Source organism: Cetorhinus maximus, chromosome 24 (genome assembly GCF_964194155.1).
Source record: "Cetorhinus maximus chromosome 24, sCetMax3.hap1.1, whole genome shotgun sequence".
Lineage (NCBI taxonomy): Eukaryota > Metazoa > Chordata > Chondrichthyes > Lamniformes > Cetorhinidae > Cetorhinus > Cetorhinus maximus.
Genome location: NC_135902.1, coordinates 20,835,809 through 20,851,759, shown reverse-complemented (window position 1 = coordinate 20,851,759; position 15,951 = coordinate 20,835,809). Strand labels below are relative to the sequence as shown.

General features: G+C 45.0%; 1 protein-coding gene across 2 annotated transcripts in view; it reads left to right on the top strand.

The window, feature by feature from the left end:
* The window catches only part of LOC144699683 (protein HID1), a 108,564-nt gene extending 92,879 nt beyond the window's left edge, over positions 1 to 15,685 (top strand). Inside the window, exons 17-20 of one of the 2 annotated variants that reach the window (XM_078570821.1) lie at positions 4,464 to 4,547; positions 8,797 to 8,888; positions 10,611 to 10,769; positions 12,194 to 15,685. In XM_078570821.1, the coding sequence (XP_078426947.1) occupies positions 4,464 to 4,547; positions 8,797 to 8,888; positions 10,611 to 10,769; positions 12,194 to 12,257 (399 nt within the window). In that variant the 3' untranslated portion in view covers positions 12,258 to 15,685. Of the gene's footprint in view, positions 1 to 4,463; positions 4,548 to 8,796; positions 8,889 to 10,610; positions 10,770 to 12,193 lie in introns of those variants that run through there. The other variant, XM_078570822.1, reaches the window with a different exon arrangement.
* The last annotated feature ends 266 nt before the right edge of the window (positions 15,686 to 15,951 follow it).

Below are 15,951 nucleotides of genomic sequence, written 5' to 3'. Positions count from 1 at the left end.
TAAATATGGGAACTCTTCAAGCTGTGATATACGGTGTCTCGTTATCTTATGTAATATATTACACAGATGACAATGTGTTGTCTCAAGAATGTCCCAATCAAACAATCCAGACAGCTAGCAAATACTTTATAACCACCCCAATGTGATTCTCCCCTTTCGGACCTATAGTTATGGTGAGGGTTGGTGGGGGGTGAGGAGAAGAGAGAGAAAAGAAAGAACATGCATTTATATAGCACCTTTCATGACCTAAGAATGTCCCAAAGCACTTTACGGTCAATGAACTATGTTTGAAGTGCAGTCAATGTTGAAATGTAGGAAACATGATAGCTAATTTGCACAAAGCAAGCTCCCAATGTGATGATGACCAGATAATCTGTTTTGGTGATGTGATTGAGGGATAAATATTGACCAAGACACCGCAGATAGCTTCCCTGCTCTTTTCTGAAATAGTACCATGGGATTCTTTATATCCACTCAAGAGTGCAGACAGGAAGTTGGTTTAACATTTCATCTAAAAGGCGGCACCCCCAGCAGGGCAACACTCCCCCTCAGTGTTGCACTGGAGTGTCATCCTAGATTATGCAATCGCAAAGGCTATGAGCCATGACAGCATCCCAGTTGTAGTACTGAAGACTTGTGCTGTAGAACTAGCTGCGCCTCTAGCCAAGCTGTTCCAGTACACGACGACACTGATATCTAGCTGACAATGCGGAGAATTGCCCGGATATGTCCTGTCCACAAAAAGCAGGACAAATCCAATCTGGCCAATTACTGCACCATAGTCTACTCTCAATCATCAGCAAGGTGATAGAAGGTGTCAGTAGCAGTGCTATCAAATGGTACTTACTCAGCAATAACTTGATCACCGATGCTCAGTTTGGGTTCTGCCAGAACCAGTTGGTTCCAGACCTCGCTACAGTCTTGGTCCAAACATGGATCAAAGAGCTGACTTCCAGCTGTCAAGGCAGAAGTCAGGAGTGTGATGAAATACTCTCCATTTGCCTGGATGATTGCAGCTGTAACAACCCTCGAAGCTCGACACCATCTGGACAGAGCAGCCCACTTTTTCAGCATCCCATCCACCATTTAAACATTCACTCCTTCCACTACTGACACACTGTGACTGCGGTGTGTACCATCTATAAGATGCATTGCAGCATCTCGTCAAGGATCCTTCAACAACACCTCCCAAACCCACACTTCCACCACTTCGAAGGACAAGGGCAGCAGGCGCATGGGAACACCACCAGCTGCAAGTTCCCCACCATCCTGACTTGGAAGTATATCACTATTCCTTCACTGTCGCTGGGTCAAAATTGGGAATGACTTCCTGTATTTACACTACACATATTGCAACAGTTCAAAAAGGTGTCTAACCATAACCTTCTCAAGGGCAATTAGAGATGGGCAATAAATGCTGGCCTAGCCAGCGATGCCCACATCCTGTGAATGAACGAATAAAAACAAGTCCTGGGTATTCAGTATATAATATGTAGGTCTTTAGCACATGCTTGCATCAATTTCCAACACTCCTCATTGTTGCCACAGCTTCTAGCCCTTGAGGAGAAAGCACTCCCTATATTGATTGTCAGTTAGTGACAAAGATCATGCTGAACCTGTTATTTATCTTGTTGATGTGACAAGCCTCGATGAGAGCTACCAGCTCCCTGTGTAACTTTTTTCTGACTCAAGTTGAGGCCTAACTAGTAGTGAGAATTCTGCCTCCAATGCCTTATCATGATCCTGGCTGGTCTGTGGCAGTGTTTATATTCTATATGAGCCTCCTCTCACCCCATCAGCATATTTTTCTAATCTTTAATTTCCACATGTTGTTTATCTAGCTTCCCCTTAAATGCATCTATGCTATTCACCTCATCTACTCCCTGCTGTGTTGAGTTCACATTTTAACCATTCTCTGGGTAAAGAAGTTTCTCCTGAATTCACACTTGGATTTTTTAGTGAATATTTTATATTTAAGGCCCCCAGTCTAGTCTGGCTTGACTGTATATCTCATACATCATGACCACACTACCTTATTCAGGACAGGATTTATATGCCACACTGTTCAGTTACCTCCAGTGCCAAATGTGATGAAGCAATTCAAAGAAAGTTAACAGAATGCTATAATGAGCTAGTGTTCATTAGTGTGTTGACTGCAAACCAATATCAGAATGTATTACTGTAAGAGGTCAGTGGGACTAATCCACCAATGTGTAGAGTGTTGAGCTGAGAAACTGAGCAGCCAGTCCAAAACACAATCCAAAACCAACTAGAATGGGGGAGGAAAATATGACAGCTTTCCAAAAGACATTTGTGTAATTGGGTCCAGATTACAATTGCACAAAATGGAGAATGGGGCTCAATCGCTAATTAATCAAGAGGAAGTGGATTGGCAGGAACATAGAATGGAAATCTGACACCGCAGTACATTTCACTGAGGATACTGATGAGCTGATTTACGGCTGCCTGGGATTTGGACAGTTAAACAGCTTTCTCATTGTAAATTTTTCTACAGGTTTCCATTGTGATATCTCATAAAGGTATCACTCTTGTACAAAATGATGGGAATGGTAGGATTATTAACGCGAGTCTACATCTTTGTGATAGAAAGATTGTTGATGGGGTTTGACTGTGTCACAATTTACTGGTTACTGTTAAAACATGCCCTCTGTACTATGCTCAGACTTGGAGGACTTTCAACACCAACCCTGCACTCCAAAATCTGGAAATAGATTTTACATGAAGAGTACAAACTACTTTGTTAGCTCAGTGGATACAAAGGATTAAATTATGCGGACAGGTTGCAGAAATTTAGCTTGTATTTCCCTCTAGTTTAAAATATTTGACTTCATCAATGTGTTTAAAATGTTGAAAGGATTCAACTGGGTAGATGGAAATAAACTATTTCCTCTGGGCAAGTTCAGAACAAGAGAGCATTGTTAATTGTAAAAATTAAGGTTAAGGATATAGAGGTGATGGGCACTCATTAAACAATTATTTGAGCACATACGAAGAGATACTTATTGACACTGGTCGGTTGTAGAGTTAGGAGCTATACATTTCTAATGTTTCACTTTGTGAATAAATTTAAAACTGAATAAAGATTGACTTTCTGATCTCCTCCTTCACTAATTGGCTGTCAGAAGTTTAACATTGCGTAACCTTAAAATTAGAGTGAAGTGTTTCGGGGCAATGTCAGAAAGCACTTCTTCACAGCTGATGGTAGAAATCTGGAATCCTCTCCCACAAAAGACTGGATATTGGAGGTCAGTTGGAGCTTTCAGGACTGACCGACAGATTTATGTTGGGTGAGAGTATCAGGATTATGCAGCAGAGGCAAATAACGAGTTGAGATACAGATCAGTTATGATCTAATTGAATGGCGGCGGAACAGCCTCAAGGCTGTTTGAGTATGTTTGATGGTGGAATGCTTCATACTCTTTGTTTTAAGTGACCGTTCATTATCGGAAGTCCTCTGAGTGTGTGCACAGTACAGAGGGCATATTTTAAAACCCAGTACCAGTTAATTGTGAGACAGTCAACCATTGGCCATCTCCATCACCAACCTCACATCACAAAGGTGTGGACTCACGCTAATAATCCTGCCATTTCCATCATTTCATACAAGAGTGATATCTTTACGAGATATCACAATGAAAACCTGTAGAAAGATTTACAATGAGAGCTGTTTAATTGCCTGAATCCCAGGTAACCGTAAATCAGCTGGCATAAAGTATTCTGCACCCTTGTCAGTGTCCTTAGTGAAATATGGTGTCAGATTTCCATACTGGGGTAACATTAGAGAATTTGCAGTCCCAGTATGGAGCCCTATCATCCAGGAATGCATACCAAGAAATCGGCGCACCACAGGAAGCAATATTAGTAAATTACCTGGCTCTGTTCACTGGAACTGTGAACACATCAATCTGTATAATTAGAGATCCACTGCTTCTAAACTTGCCTCAGGTCTGGATGTATCACTTTAGGCTGCAAACAAATTGGGGTACAGTACTGATGGATACAGATGCATCATTGTCTCACAGTGGAGTACAGTACAGTCGTGTCAGACTAGACGATGTTCCACTCAGTCTCTGTGCTGTCTGAAAAATATCTATTGCACTCAGTACGCTGTGTGGCTCACCCCAGGACCTGCCTCGTTTTTACAACTCAGCTGCGTACCAGGCACAGCTAGCTCAATGTGAGCAAATCAAGGTGACAGGAGGAAGAGAGTGGAGTCAATTTTAGATGGTAGATTTGCTCATATTTCATTCGTTCAGTTACTGACTGAAATATTCTGGAACTCCAACCCAATTTTAACGTGAATAAAGTCCATAAACCAGTGAAAATCTGGCCTTTCAGGAAACATCTTTATATGTGAATCATTTTATTGTAGGGATGTTTGTAATCTATTCTGTTCTGGACTCGTCTGCTGTTTAACTTGATCCATTTTTACTCCTGTACAGGAGGCAATTCCACGAAACCCAGAGAGAAGAAGGAAACCGTCCAGTCTCTCATCAGCAAGTCAGTGGACACCAAGCCCTGATTGGGTGAGTAGGCAATGGACACCAAGCCCTGATTGGGTGAGTAGGTAATGGACACTGAGTCCTGATTGGGTGAGTAGGCAATGGATACCGAGCCCTGATTGGGTGAGTAGGCAATGGACACCGAGCCCTGATTGGGTGAGTAGTCAGTGGACACCGAGCCCTGAATGGGTGAGTAGTCAGTTGACCCTGAGCCCTGATTGGGTGAGTAGGCAATGGACACCGAGCCCTGATTGGGTGAGTAGTCAGTGGACACCGAGCCCTTGAATGGGTGAGTAGTCAGTTGACACTGAGCCCTGATTGGGTGAGTAGGCAGTGGAAACCGAGCCCTGAATGGGTGAGTAAGCAATGGAGACCGAGCCCTGATTGGGTGAGTAGGCAGTGGACACTGAGCCCTGATTGGGTGAGTAGTCAGTAGACACTGCTTTTACAGAACTGCTGGTGGACTTTTCCATCATGAGGGAATATCATGGAGCAGCTGTCAGCATGTCCTCTCCCAGTGTCCACCCAACCATGTTCTCGGTGAGTCACCGGATAGCAGTCAAGAGAACTGCGAGATGGGGATGAGGAAGGTCCCTCTCAGTAGCCATGGGGTGATGACCAGTTGTAGCATTTCTTATTGCTTTCCCTGCTGTAATCCTCCATTTTAGCACAGGGCACAGATTGAATTTGTGACTTTTTTGCTCTGTGTGGCTCAGTACAACTCAAGTTCATTCAGTGAATGTTTGCAGTGTGAACATTGATTCTGCTGCATTTGACTCTTCTCCATCCTACATCATATGAATCATGGTTTACAATGGCAGCGTCTACGGGGCTTCCAGCATCTTTCCTGGCCCCATAATCAGTGGAGCTGAATTGAAGGAAAAGCTGGAAGGGGGAGGAAGGTGGAAAAGGCTGTGTGCAACACAATAAAAGAATTTATCCAATGAGGAACTGAATCTCTCAGACCTGGAATGTTTCAGGTGACCTCAAAATTCAGCCAGCATTTCTGATCCTGTCCTCCATCCAGTGACCTCAGCATCCGTGTCAGCATCAGAATTGTCTGCAGTGCTCCCACAGGCATACCCTGCTGACTGCCACCACCTAAGCTCAGACATGAAGACTGAGCACCAGAGGAACCTACCAGGACTGTGCTGTCATCTGGAACTGTACTGCAGCAGGAGTCTGAGCCTGCAGGAGAGGGGAGGAACATCAGGGAACAAGAGACAAAGACCAGAGACCAAATGGAAATGTGGCTGGCTTTAATCTTTCTTGTTTAGGCTTAGTATTTGCATGAGCCTATTTTCTTTGTTATTTTCTTGAAAGCCTAGCAAGTGATATTTTTCCGAACAGAATATGGTTTGTTAATAATTTATGTGCTTGATGTGGCACCAGGGTTGTTTATCTATTTGTTGCATCTATGTGACTTTAACAAGAATGCTGCACCATCAGTTGGAAGAGCAGAACTTTCAGAGATGGTAAAGACCACTTGACCTAACAGGCCCATTTTATATTCAGTATTCGCCCCCACCTACCCACCTCACCATATCCTTAACCTCACCTACCCACCTCACCATATCCCTTGCCTCCACCTACCCATCTCACCATATCCCTCACCCCCATTTACCCACCTCACCATATCCCTCGCCCCCACCTACCCACCTCACCATATCTCTCGCCCCCACCTCACCATATCTCTTGCCCCCACCTCACCATATCCTTCGCCCCCACCTACCCATCTCACCATATCCCTTGCCCCCACCTACCCACCTCACCATATCCCCCACCCTCACCTACCCACCTCGCCTTTTCCCTCACCCCCACCTACCCACCTCACCTTTTCCCTCGACCCCACCTACCCACCTCACCATATCACTCACCCCCACCTACCCTTCTCACCATATCACTCACCACCACTTACCCATCTCACCATATCCCTCGCCCCCATCTACCCACCTCACCACATCCTCAGCCTCACCTACCCACCTCACCATATCCTTCACCTTCACCATATCCCCCACCCCCACCTACCCACCTCACCTTTTCCCTCGCCCCCACCTACCCACCTCACCTTTTCCCTCGACCCCACCTACCCACCTCACCATATCACTCACCCCCACCTACCCTTCTCACCATAAGCCTCACCCCCCCCACCTACCCACCTCACCATATCACTCACCACCACTTACCCATCTCACCATATCCCTTGCCCCCATCTACCCACCTCACCATATCCTTCACCCTCACCATATCCCTCATTCCCACCCACTCACCTCACCATATCCCTACCCTCCACCTACCCACCTCACCATATCCCTCACCTACCCAGCTCATCATATCCCTACCCTCCACCTACCCACCTCACCATATCCCTCGCCCTCACCTACCCACCTCATCATATCCCTCACCTACCCACCTCATCATATCCCTACCCTCCACCTACCCACCTCACCATATCCCTCACCTACCCACCTCATCATATCCCTACCCTCCACCTACCAAGCTCACCATATCCCTTGCCCCACCTACCCACCTCACCATATTCTTCACCCCCACCTACCCAACTCGCCGTATCCCTCACCTCCACCTACCCAACACAACATATTCATCATCCCCACCTCACTATATCCTTCACCCCTCCACTTCCACACTTGCTTATTATATCCCTCATTTCCTCCCACCATATTTTCCAGCCCCTTCTCACCAGATCCCTCAATCCCTCTTTGTCCAGAAACCTATTTAAATGCCCCTTGACCCCATTTATACACATCACTTTGTTGTCTTTCCCTGGTAACATATTCCCCAACTCAATTACTCATTGGGTGTAAAGCCCCTGACTCCCGGGTACAACAAAATACTGCAGATGCTGGAAATATGAACTAAGAACAGAAAGTGCTGGAAATACCCAGCAGGTTAGGCAGCATCTGTGGAGAGAGAAGCAGAGTTAATGTTTCGGGTTGATCGCCTTTCAGCTTAACTGGAAAGTGTTGGAGAATTAACTTCTGCTGAACGGCCCATGCAGCACAAGATGGCAGTGCTGATCCCAGTTGCTGCCAGGTGGCCCAGAATGCATCACATTCTCACATACTGCTTGGCCACTTTACTAATTCTACAGAGCAACAACATTTTTGCAATATTATAAAGACTGAAATGATTTGATATTGGCTAGAGGTTGTTAGTTTTAATATTCAGCATTGGGGTGGCACAGCAGCTTTACCTGGACTTTACTTCTGGGATCTTGTTTGAGCCCAGCATAGGGTGATGGGTTGGCTCTATGGACTCTCCAGGTCTATGTAGAATGAGTCAGAGGGGTATCAGCCCAGTCCTCAGCGACCTCAAATCTGCATCACGTAATATAGTGCTGATTAACAGTCTCATTCAAGGAGGCTGCAGAGTGATAGCCTGAGGGAGGAAATAGGAAAAAGTTGTGCTGGTGTGAAGGCTGGTCTTCCAGCTTAGTACCCAGTGGAAATCTCTGACTAACCATGGGTGAACTTATAGCCACACTGTTTTAACCACATGGATTAATGTTAGGAGAAACCACTTTACATGCACTCTCACAGTGCAGGTAAAAGAATTTCACACCTGGATATATTTACTTAAACATCTACCACCAGTCAGTGATCAAGGAAGCAAAGCAGCCACAATGATTTAAAAGACTAAGACATTCTGAGTTTTAGCCCTGTGTGTTGGAAAAATGTTAAAAAGGTTAAATAGTTAAGTTCACATGCATAGGCTGTGCAAATGAGGGCATTGAGATCACATGATGACAATGTCTTACTCTTTTTTTTACCAAAGTGCAAATACAATTCACCACATCTGGATTCTCAATTTTGCACATCTGGATTCTCAATTATCCTCATCTGAGTTCCCCATTGGTCTACACTAGCCTAGTTTAGGATCTGAGGCAGGTGATTGGGAAAGAGTAGAGAGATTTTCAGTGTAACTGAGACTAAACTTTGGTTTGAATTAGGGCAGCTTTGTGCTGAGGGGCCTCACCCCCCACCAGCAAATTAATACTTTCCAATATAGGCTGGGTTGGATCATAGATACCAGAGGTGAAGGGACAGAGTGTGACCCCATGAAGTGCTGAGTCACGAGCTGTTACTTTCTAACCAGACTCAGTGAGCTTTGACCTTGTTGCTGATGTTTTGTTGACTGTCCTATCTCTGGAGTTTAACCCTTTGAAGTTTGCTGTGTTCTTTAATTGTCTGTGCATGTCTGCCCTTGCATGGTACTAACCCTGCCCTCACTGTGTGTGACATTTAACCTGCAGGTAATATCATGGAAATCCAAACTCCCCCTTCAAACAATCATGCGCCTGTTGCAGGTTCTGGTCCCACAAGTGGAGAAGATCTGCATTGACAAGTAAGCATGTGCACTAACAATAGTTGGCTGCAGGATGAGCATCTCTGGGCTTTTCACACTCCTCGGAGATATAACTAGAAAATCACTGCTTGATGGGAGTTAGCAGCATGAATGTCCCTTATTGTTAATCCATAATAAAACAATTCTAAATTTTAGTCTTGTCAAAATTCATTTTAACTTGCCATTCGATTTGATGTTACCGTGGTGTTGGCTCTTATTGTGGTGACTCTTTCACTAGTAACAGACCTGCCAATCAGCTTGATAAAATGCTAGAAAACTAGCAGCCAGGGTGTTCAATAGTCAGCAATAATTGATTGCATTAGAGTCAAGAGAGAACCAGATTACATAGTGGCGTATCAGATAGTTCGATGGCTGAGGCAGCACGACACTGAACCTTGAAACTGGCTGGCCCCAGATTTGATTCTTGGTCGATGTTAAAGGAGCTCATTCCTGGTCAGACAGTGATCTGGGTGCTAGGACTGGCCTCCGTATTCCCAGTGAATGTCTCAAATGGAGGGGATTTGAGTTGGGCGGTCTTGCTCCTGCTCACCATCTGACACTTCCGCATCTCCCCCCCGCCCCCGCACCCTCAATGCTGCAGTTAAGCATTTGTACATGGGTGCTGGGAGAGGGCTAGACTGGGTGTGACAACCCGCCCCCCATTTTCGAAGAGTCAAGCTCTGTCCTTGTCGTTTCCTGTGCACTGGCTAGATTCACTGTGGAGGAGATAAGGTGAGGTATCGATAGCTTCAGGACAAGGAGAGCGAGAATTAAAGACAGTGGAATATGGGTTAACATGTCATGCACCAGTGATTTGCTCCTGAGAAAAGATAATTTCATCAAGAAAAAGGTTTCTCATTGCATTATTAAAGGCACTGAGACTCTTAAAGGGAGGCTATGTGGAAAAGGAGACCAATCAGCCCTCCTCCTTTAAAAGGGCGTTTAAACTAATTCCAAACCAGTGAAATATGTGAGATATTTTTGTTTAAATTGAGTATGGATTTTCTTATTAGCAAATGGGGGAGTTGAGATTTGCGCACATCTAGTTTCATACTATCAATTCAGCATAGAGTAGAAATTTATGACTGATAATCCAGCTCCCTCACCCTGTCATTCGGTAATCTACCTCCCAGAACCCTGTGTTACTGCACCTGTATTTCCATTGACTCTCGCCCTGTTACTCGTAACCCCTCCACGCAGTGCTCTGTGTCACTGACTGTATCTCTAGCAGTATTAACAGTTTATTCACACTGTTAAGGATTAGTAACTTTAAGGGTACTGCAGTGAAGCTCTGCATTCTTGTGCTAGGAAGAGAGAAAGCTCTTCACTGAATTGTGTTGAAAATTGTGCGTGTGGTTTTCGGGTGCGGCCAGGTTCTGGGGTCGGCTATGATATCCTTGAGAGATAAATAGCCTGCCAATATCCTTGTGTGCAAAACGGGAACAGGAGGAGACCACTCATCTCCTTGAACCAATTCCTCCATTCATGGTTGGTCTGCATTTTGACTCCATTTGCCTGTCTTTTCTTTATAACTCTTGATACCTTTGCCTAACAAAATTATCCATCTCAGTTTTGATATTTGTGATTGATGGAGCAATGTCACCACCCAGGGAGCTGTGCCCTGGTATTAGGAAGAAACAATGGGAATGTGGGGAGAGATAGCACTGCTATAAAAGTCTGCAAACTGTTTCTAAAATGTGACCTGTTCCTGTTTGACTGCAGAGGTTTGACCGATGAGTCGGAGATCCTGAAGTTCCTGCAGCATGGCACACTGGTGGGCTTACTCCCTGTGCCACATCCGATCCTTATTCGCAAATACCAGGCCAACTCTGGCACTGCCATGTGGTTCCGCACGTACATGTGGGGAGTCATTTACCTGAGGTGAGCAGCTCCTTACCATCTGGTGTGTTGTCTTCTCAAGTAATGTGTGGAACTCTCAGACTGTGTCCACCTGGACAGTGATTGCAACCCAGTTTCTACATCCTGTCCTCCTGGAAATTGTATTTACTCTTTACATAGAAAACATGGAACAGAAACAGGCCATCCGACCCAGGCTGTCCATGCCAGTGTTTATGCTGCAGTTGACCCTCCTCCCACTTTTCCTCATCTAAATCTACCATTGGAACTACCTACAATGTACCCTTCTCCCTCAATTGCTTGTCTAGCTTTCCCTTAAATGCACCTATACTTTTTGCTTCAACCTGTCCCCTTGGTAACGAGTTCCACATTCTAACCACTGGGTAAAGAAGTTTCTTCTGCATTCCTTATTGGAGTACCTGGCGACTATTTAATATTGATGGCCTCTAGCTATGCTCTTCCCCCTCAAAAGGAAACATTCTCTCTTGTATTCACTCTATCAAAACCTTTCATAATTTTAAACACTTCTGTTAGGTCACTCCTCAGCCTCCTTTTTTCAAAAGAAGAGACCCAGCCTGTCAATCCTTTCCTGGTATGTATACCCACACATTTCTGGTATCATCCTTAATCTTCTCTGGGCCCTTCCCTGTGTCTCTACATCCTTTTAATAAAGTGGTGACCAGAATTGCACCAAGATTTGATACAGATTTAGCATCACTTCCCTACTTTTTAATTCTATCCTTCTAGAAATAAAGCCTAGTGCTGGGTTTATTATTTTTTATGGCCTTGCTAACTTGTTGCACAATTTTTAGAGAGTCGTGTATTTGCACTCCAAGATTCCATTGTTCCTTTAACCCACCAAAACTTGCACCTTCCAAATAGCAAGCGATCTCCCTATTTTACTTACCAAAATGTACCATCTCACATTTATCTCTGTCGATTTCATTTGCCAATTATTTTCCCATTCTGCAAGTTTATTCATGTCCTTCTGTATTTTGTTGTATTTGTCCTCAGTATTGACTATTCCCCCCCGCCCCCCCCAATCAACCTTTACTTTAGCAGTGTGGCCCTTGTTGTCATGTCAGAAATATGGCAGTTAATTTGAACACAACAAGACCCCATAAACAGCGTTGAGATAAATGACCATATAATCTGTTTTAGCGATGTTGTTTGAGGGATAAATATTGACCAGGACATCGAGGAGAACTGCCTTAATAGTGCAGTGGGGTCTCTTATGTCCACCTTAGAGGGCGGATGGGGGCGCCTCATCTGGCAGTTCGGTCATGAAAGATCAGCCTGGAATGTCCTTGACCCCTGAAACTCACCTGATAAGATTTACAGGTAGGCCTGTAAATGTGAGGGGTGACCACATATTTTTCCAGTGAAGGGCTGCACTCACACGCAAGAGTGGGCTACACTCATTCTGTCCTTTCTGTTTGTTTCCGCAGGAATGTTGACCCACCCATCTGGTATGACACAGACGTGAAGCTCTTTGAAATTCAGCGGGTTTAAGGAGCCAAATTGAAACGAGAAAACACTTTGGCCAAATTTCTTTCCATTTTAATTCTCAATCTGACAGCTGGTTTCTGCACCTCTTTATCTAACCTAATCTTACCTGCTCTTCACACCCACTGCTGCCACAAGAAGTGTGCCTGATAGGATTGTGGGCAGTGCCCATCACTGACCGAGCCAGAAACACCCCTGTCCCAGTCACTGACTAAATGACCAAGTCAGCCTGAGCCAGAACCGCTCCCCGGTCCCTCGTCCCTTCACTGTTCTGTGTTTGGGGCTTTAGTCTGGGACAGACTGTCTTGTCACTACTTTTACTGAATGAAAGGCAACAGTTTCCCCTCAACCCCTTTGATGGTTCAGTTGGTAAGGCAGCACCTATCGTCTTCACCAGCCCTACAAGCAACAGTTACTATTGCACCTGAGTTAGGGTGATGAGAAATTCCACCCAGACCCCTGGCCCCAGTGACACGCCACTCCTCCACTTCCCTCCCCTCCACTGGAAAGTGGATGTGTGAATGTTGGGTGAGCACAGGGAGCAGCTGCAATGCCATCTATGGTCAAAACAACTGTTGACAAAGGAGGCCATAGCTTTTGATGATGATAGGTCTGTGTGTGTGTGTGTGTGTGTGTGTGTGTGTGTAACACATTTATGCGACATCACTCTTACCTGTTACTTTAAGGGAAGGGTTGAACTCTTTAAAACAGGATGGGTTTGTTGTCTGCCAGTCACTGTATGCTCACCGGACTGCCCTTACCCATGGTTACTGGATGGCCATGAGGGCGAGGTGAATGTGGGAACCTGGTAGCCGTGGATTGGGGAGTGTGGGATTGTACCCCGGCACAGGGGCAGTGTCCGAGGGAGAGGGGAGTGTGGGATTGTACCACAGCACAGGGACAGTGTCCGAGGGAGAGGGGAGTGTGGGATTGGTACTCCAGCGTAGGGGCAGTGTCTGAGGGAGAGGGGAGTGTGGGATTGTACCACAGCACAGGCAGTGTCCGAGGGAGAGGGGAGTGTGGGATTGTACCACAGCACTGGGACAGTGTCCGAGGGAGAGGGGAGTGTGGGATTGTACCACAGCACAGGGACAGTGTCCGAGGGAGAGGGGAGTGTGGGATTGTACCACAGCACAGGGACAGTGTCCGAGGGAGAGGGGAGTGTGGGATTGTACCATAGCACAGGGGTAGTGTCTGAGGGAGAGGGGAGTGTGGGATTGATACTCCAGCGTAGGGGCGGTGTCTGAGGGAGAGGGGAGTGTGGGAACCTGGTAGCCATGGGATGGGGAGTGTGGGATTGTACCCCAGCACAGGGCGTACTGTCTGAGGGAGAGGGGAGCAACAATAGGAAAGCAATCTCACTTAGTGTTCTGGCCAGAATTTTTATGTTAGTCAGTATTTGATCTCAGTTTGTCCTAGTTTTTCTTTTTTCCCAATGTCTAAACTACTCACACACTTCACACCTCTCACTGGAGGCTGCGACATTGAAAAATATTACGTAAACCGCACGTTAAACTGGTTGAGTTTGTCTCAGCTTAGTTCATGTTGTAGTTACATTATTATTGTTTATATGTTGAATGTCTCCACTTATACCACTAGTTAATGTAGATGTTAAGTATAGAATGTTTGCTACTAAAGTTCAGTAACCTATTTGTACTGCAGGCTGTCACTGGGTTGCATTAGTTTAATGGCAATACACTACAGAATTTAAAAATGAACCCTCCACACTTTAACAGAGTGAGGTCCTTTAATAGACCTCCTCAAGCGGAACCCATCACTGATGAAGCTACTGCACTAACCTGCTCTCGCTACCCCTTAGATGAATGCCCAGAAGCTTTGCTCCAGCTCACTTCAACCCTGTTTGCACCCTGCAATCTGCCAACTCTGCACCCCCCACCCCACCCCACCCCATTGTCCCTCTTCCTTCAGTCCTCTCACTCAGTGCCAGATCTTCTAAATGTCTATGTCCACACTTGTTATATACCCTCCCCCTTGATGCTTCTTTTAGTTTAAAGCATTTGGCCACCTCTCCTGTTACAGCTTGTCCTATTCTCTCCTCTTCAAATGTTGGTTTATATTTATCAGCTCTACGCAAACACAAGTTGTTGGGTGTTTTTCACGGATGTTAATCATAAATTGATGCTGCATGAAAGAGGTCATTCAGCCTATTTGTGCTGTGCCAGTTCTTTGAAAGAGCTATCCAATTAGTCCCACCCTCCCTGCTCTGTCCGTGTAGCTCTGCAAATTTCCTCTTTTCAGTTCCCTTTTGAAAGTAATTATTAAAATGCTTCCAACAACCTTTCAGGAAGTACACCCCAAATCGTAACTTGTCAAATGTCTCATCTCCCCCCTTTTTTTTTGCGAATTATCTTAACAATTAGTACAAATAGGCTCGCCATTGCCAAGAACCTAGTGATAGCACTGCCCTTTGAGTTGTGGTATTCTGTCACTCCACATATAACATAAACACTAACTGTAATGTTAAAAAACAGAGATACTTCAGGAATCTAATTATAAAAAACTCGAAAAGATTGAATTCTGACCTTGAATGTACCGTAAGTTGATTATTTTTTTTCCAATATCCTTAGAGTTCTGTTTAACAGATCTTTGGATTATCATAAATTTGTTGTTTTCAGTATGTTAGTTAGGATTTGCTCTGTATAGTTCGGTGGATGAATACACTACCCAGCTTTTAAACTATTGAGCCGTACACATTAGGACAGTCCTAAGTTTCACCAACTAGTTTGGGCTGTTAACTGAAAGCAACTGGGGCAGTGATCCTAGGCTAGAGAGGTGGGGAGTTACTGCTGATTCATGGGCCATACATGGGAAGTATAACCCCAGCACCTTTGAGCTATACCTACCCTGGCAGTGTTTGATGGGACAGTGTAGAGGGAGCTTTTCTCCACATCTAACCCATGCTGTACCTGTCCTTGGGAGTGCTTGATACTGTCACTGGCTGCCTGGAATGGTTAATGCTCCGTCCACCAACACTAACATCCCTCACTTAATGAACAGAAGTTTTAAATGTTTTTAAAGCATTATTACTTGGGGACAGTTAGTACCCTGTTTCCTGTATTGTACAGGGGCCTTTGCCACATACTTTCCTCTGTGTGTGGTGGTGTTTGACTCCATTGTGTTACCTGACTCAGTACCTGATGTTAACAGATATGTAATAGCACTTTAGAAAGTACTTCACTGTTGTAACTTAAGGAATCTTAAGGGGGAAGGATTCTCTTCAAGTAACCTTTTTGAATTTACTTAGCTGTAAGGACCTTTAAGGACCCAGTATCTATCTGTCTAGTTTATTTTGCCAAGTTACGCAATTCTTATTTATATTGTCATATTGTCTCTTAAGTGATGATATCTGTACTCTTTACGTGTATTGTTTGCACACTGTTCTCATTATTTAAGCAAATAAATTCTTCAAAGAGCGTGGTAGAACCAAAGGCTGCAGGTTTTGTTCCCCTGGGGGTGATTGTACTCAATTAAATTTTATTATTAACACTGCCACTTGACTTCTTCAAAGGAGATCCTCTATGTTACATTGAGATGAACAGGTATTTCCAGCCCTGGCCTGTGCTGTCACAGCATGCCCCTGGCCTACGGAGGGAAGTCTCCTGCTTACAGCTCCCATTCAGTGATTCCCTGCAGAAGTCTGTTGGCTGTGGAGGTCTATTGGGACCTGTGTAATCCTACC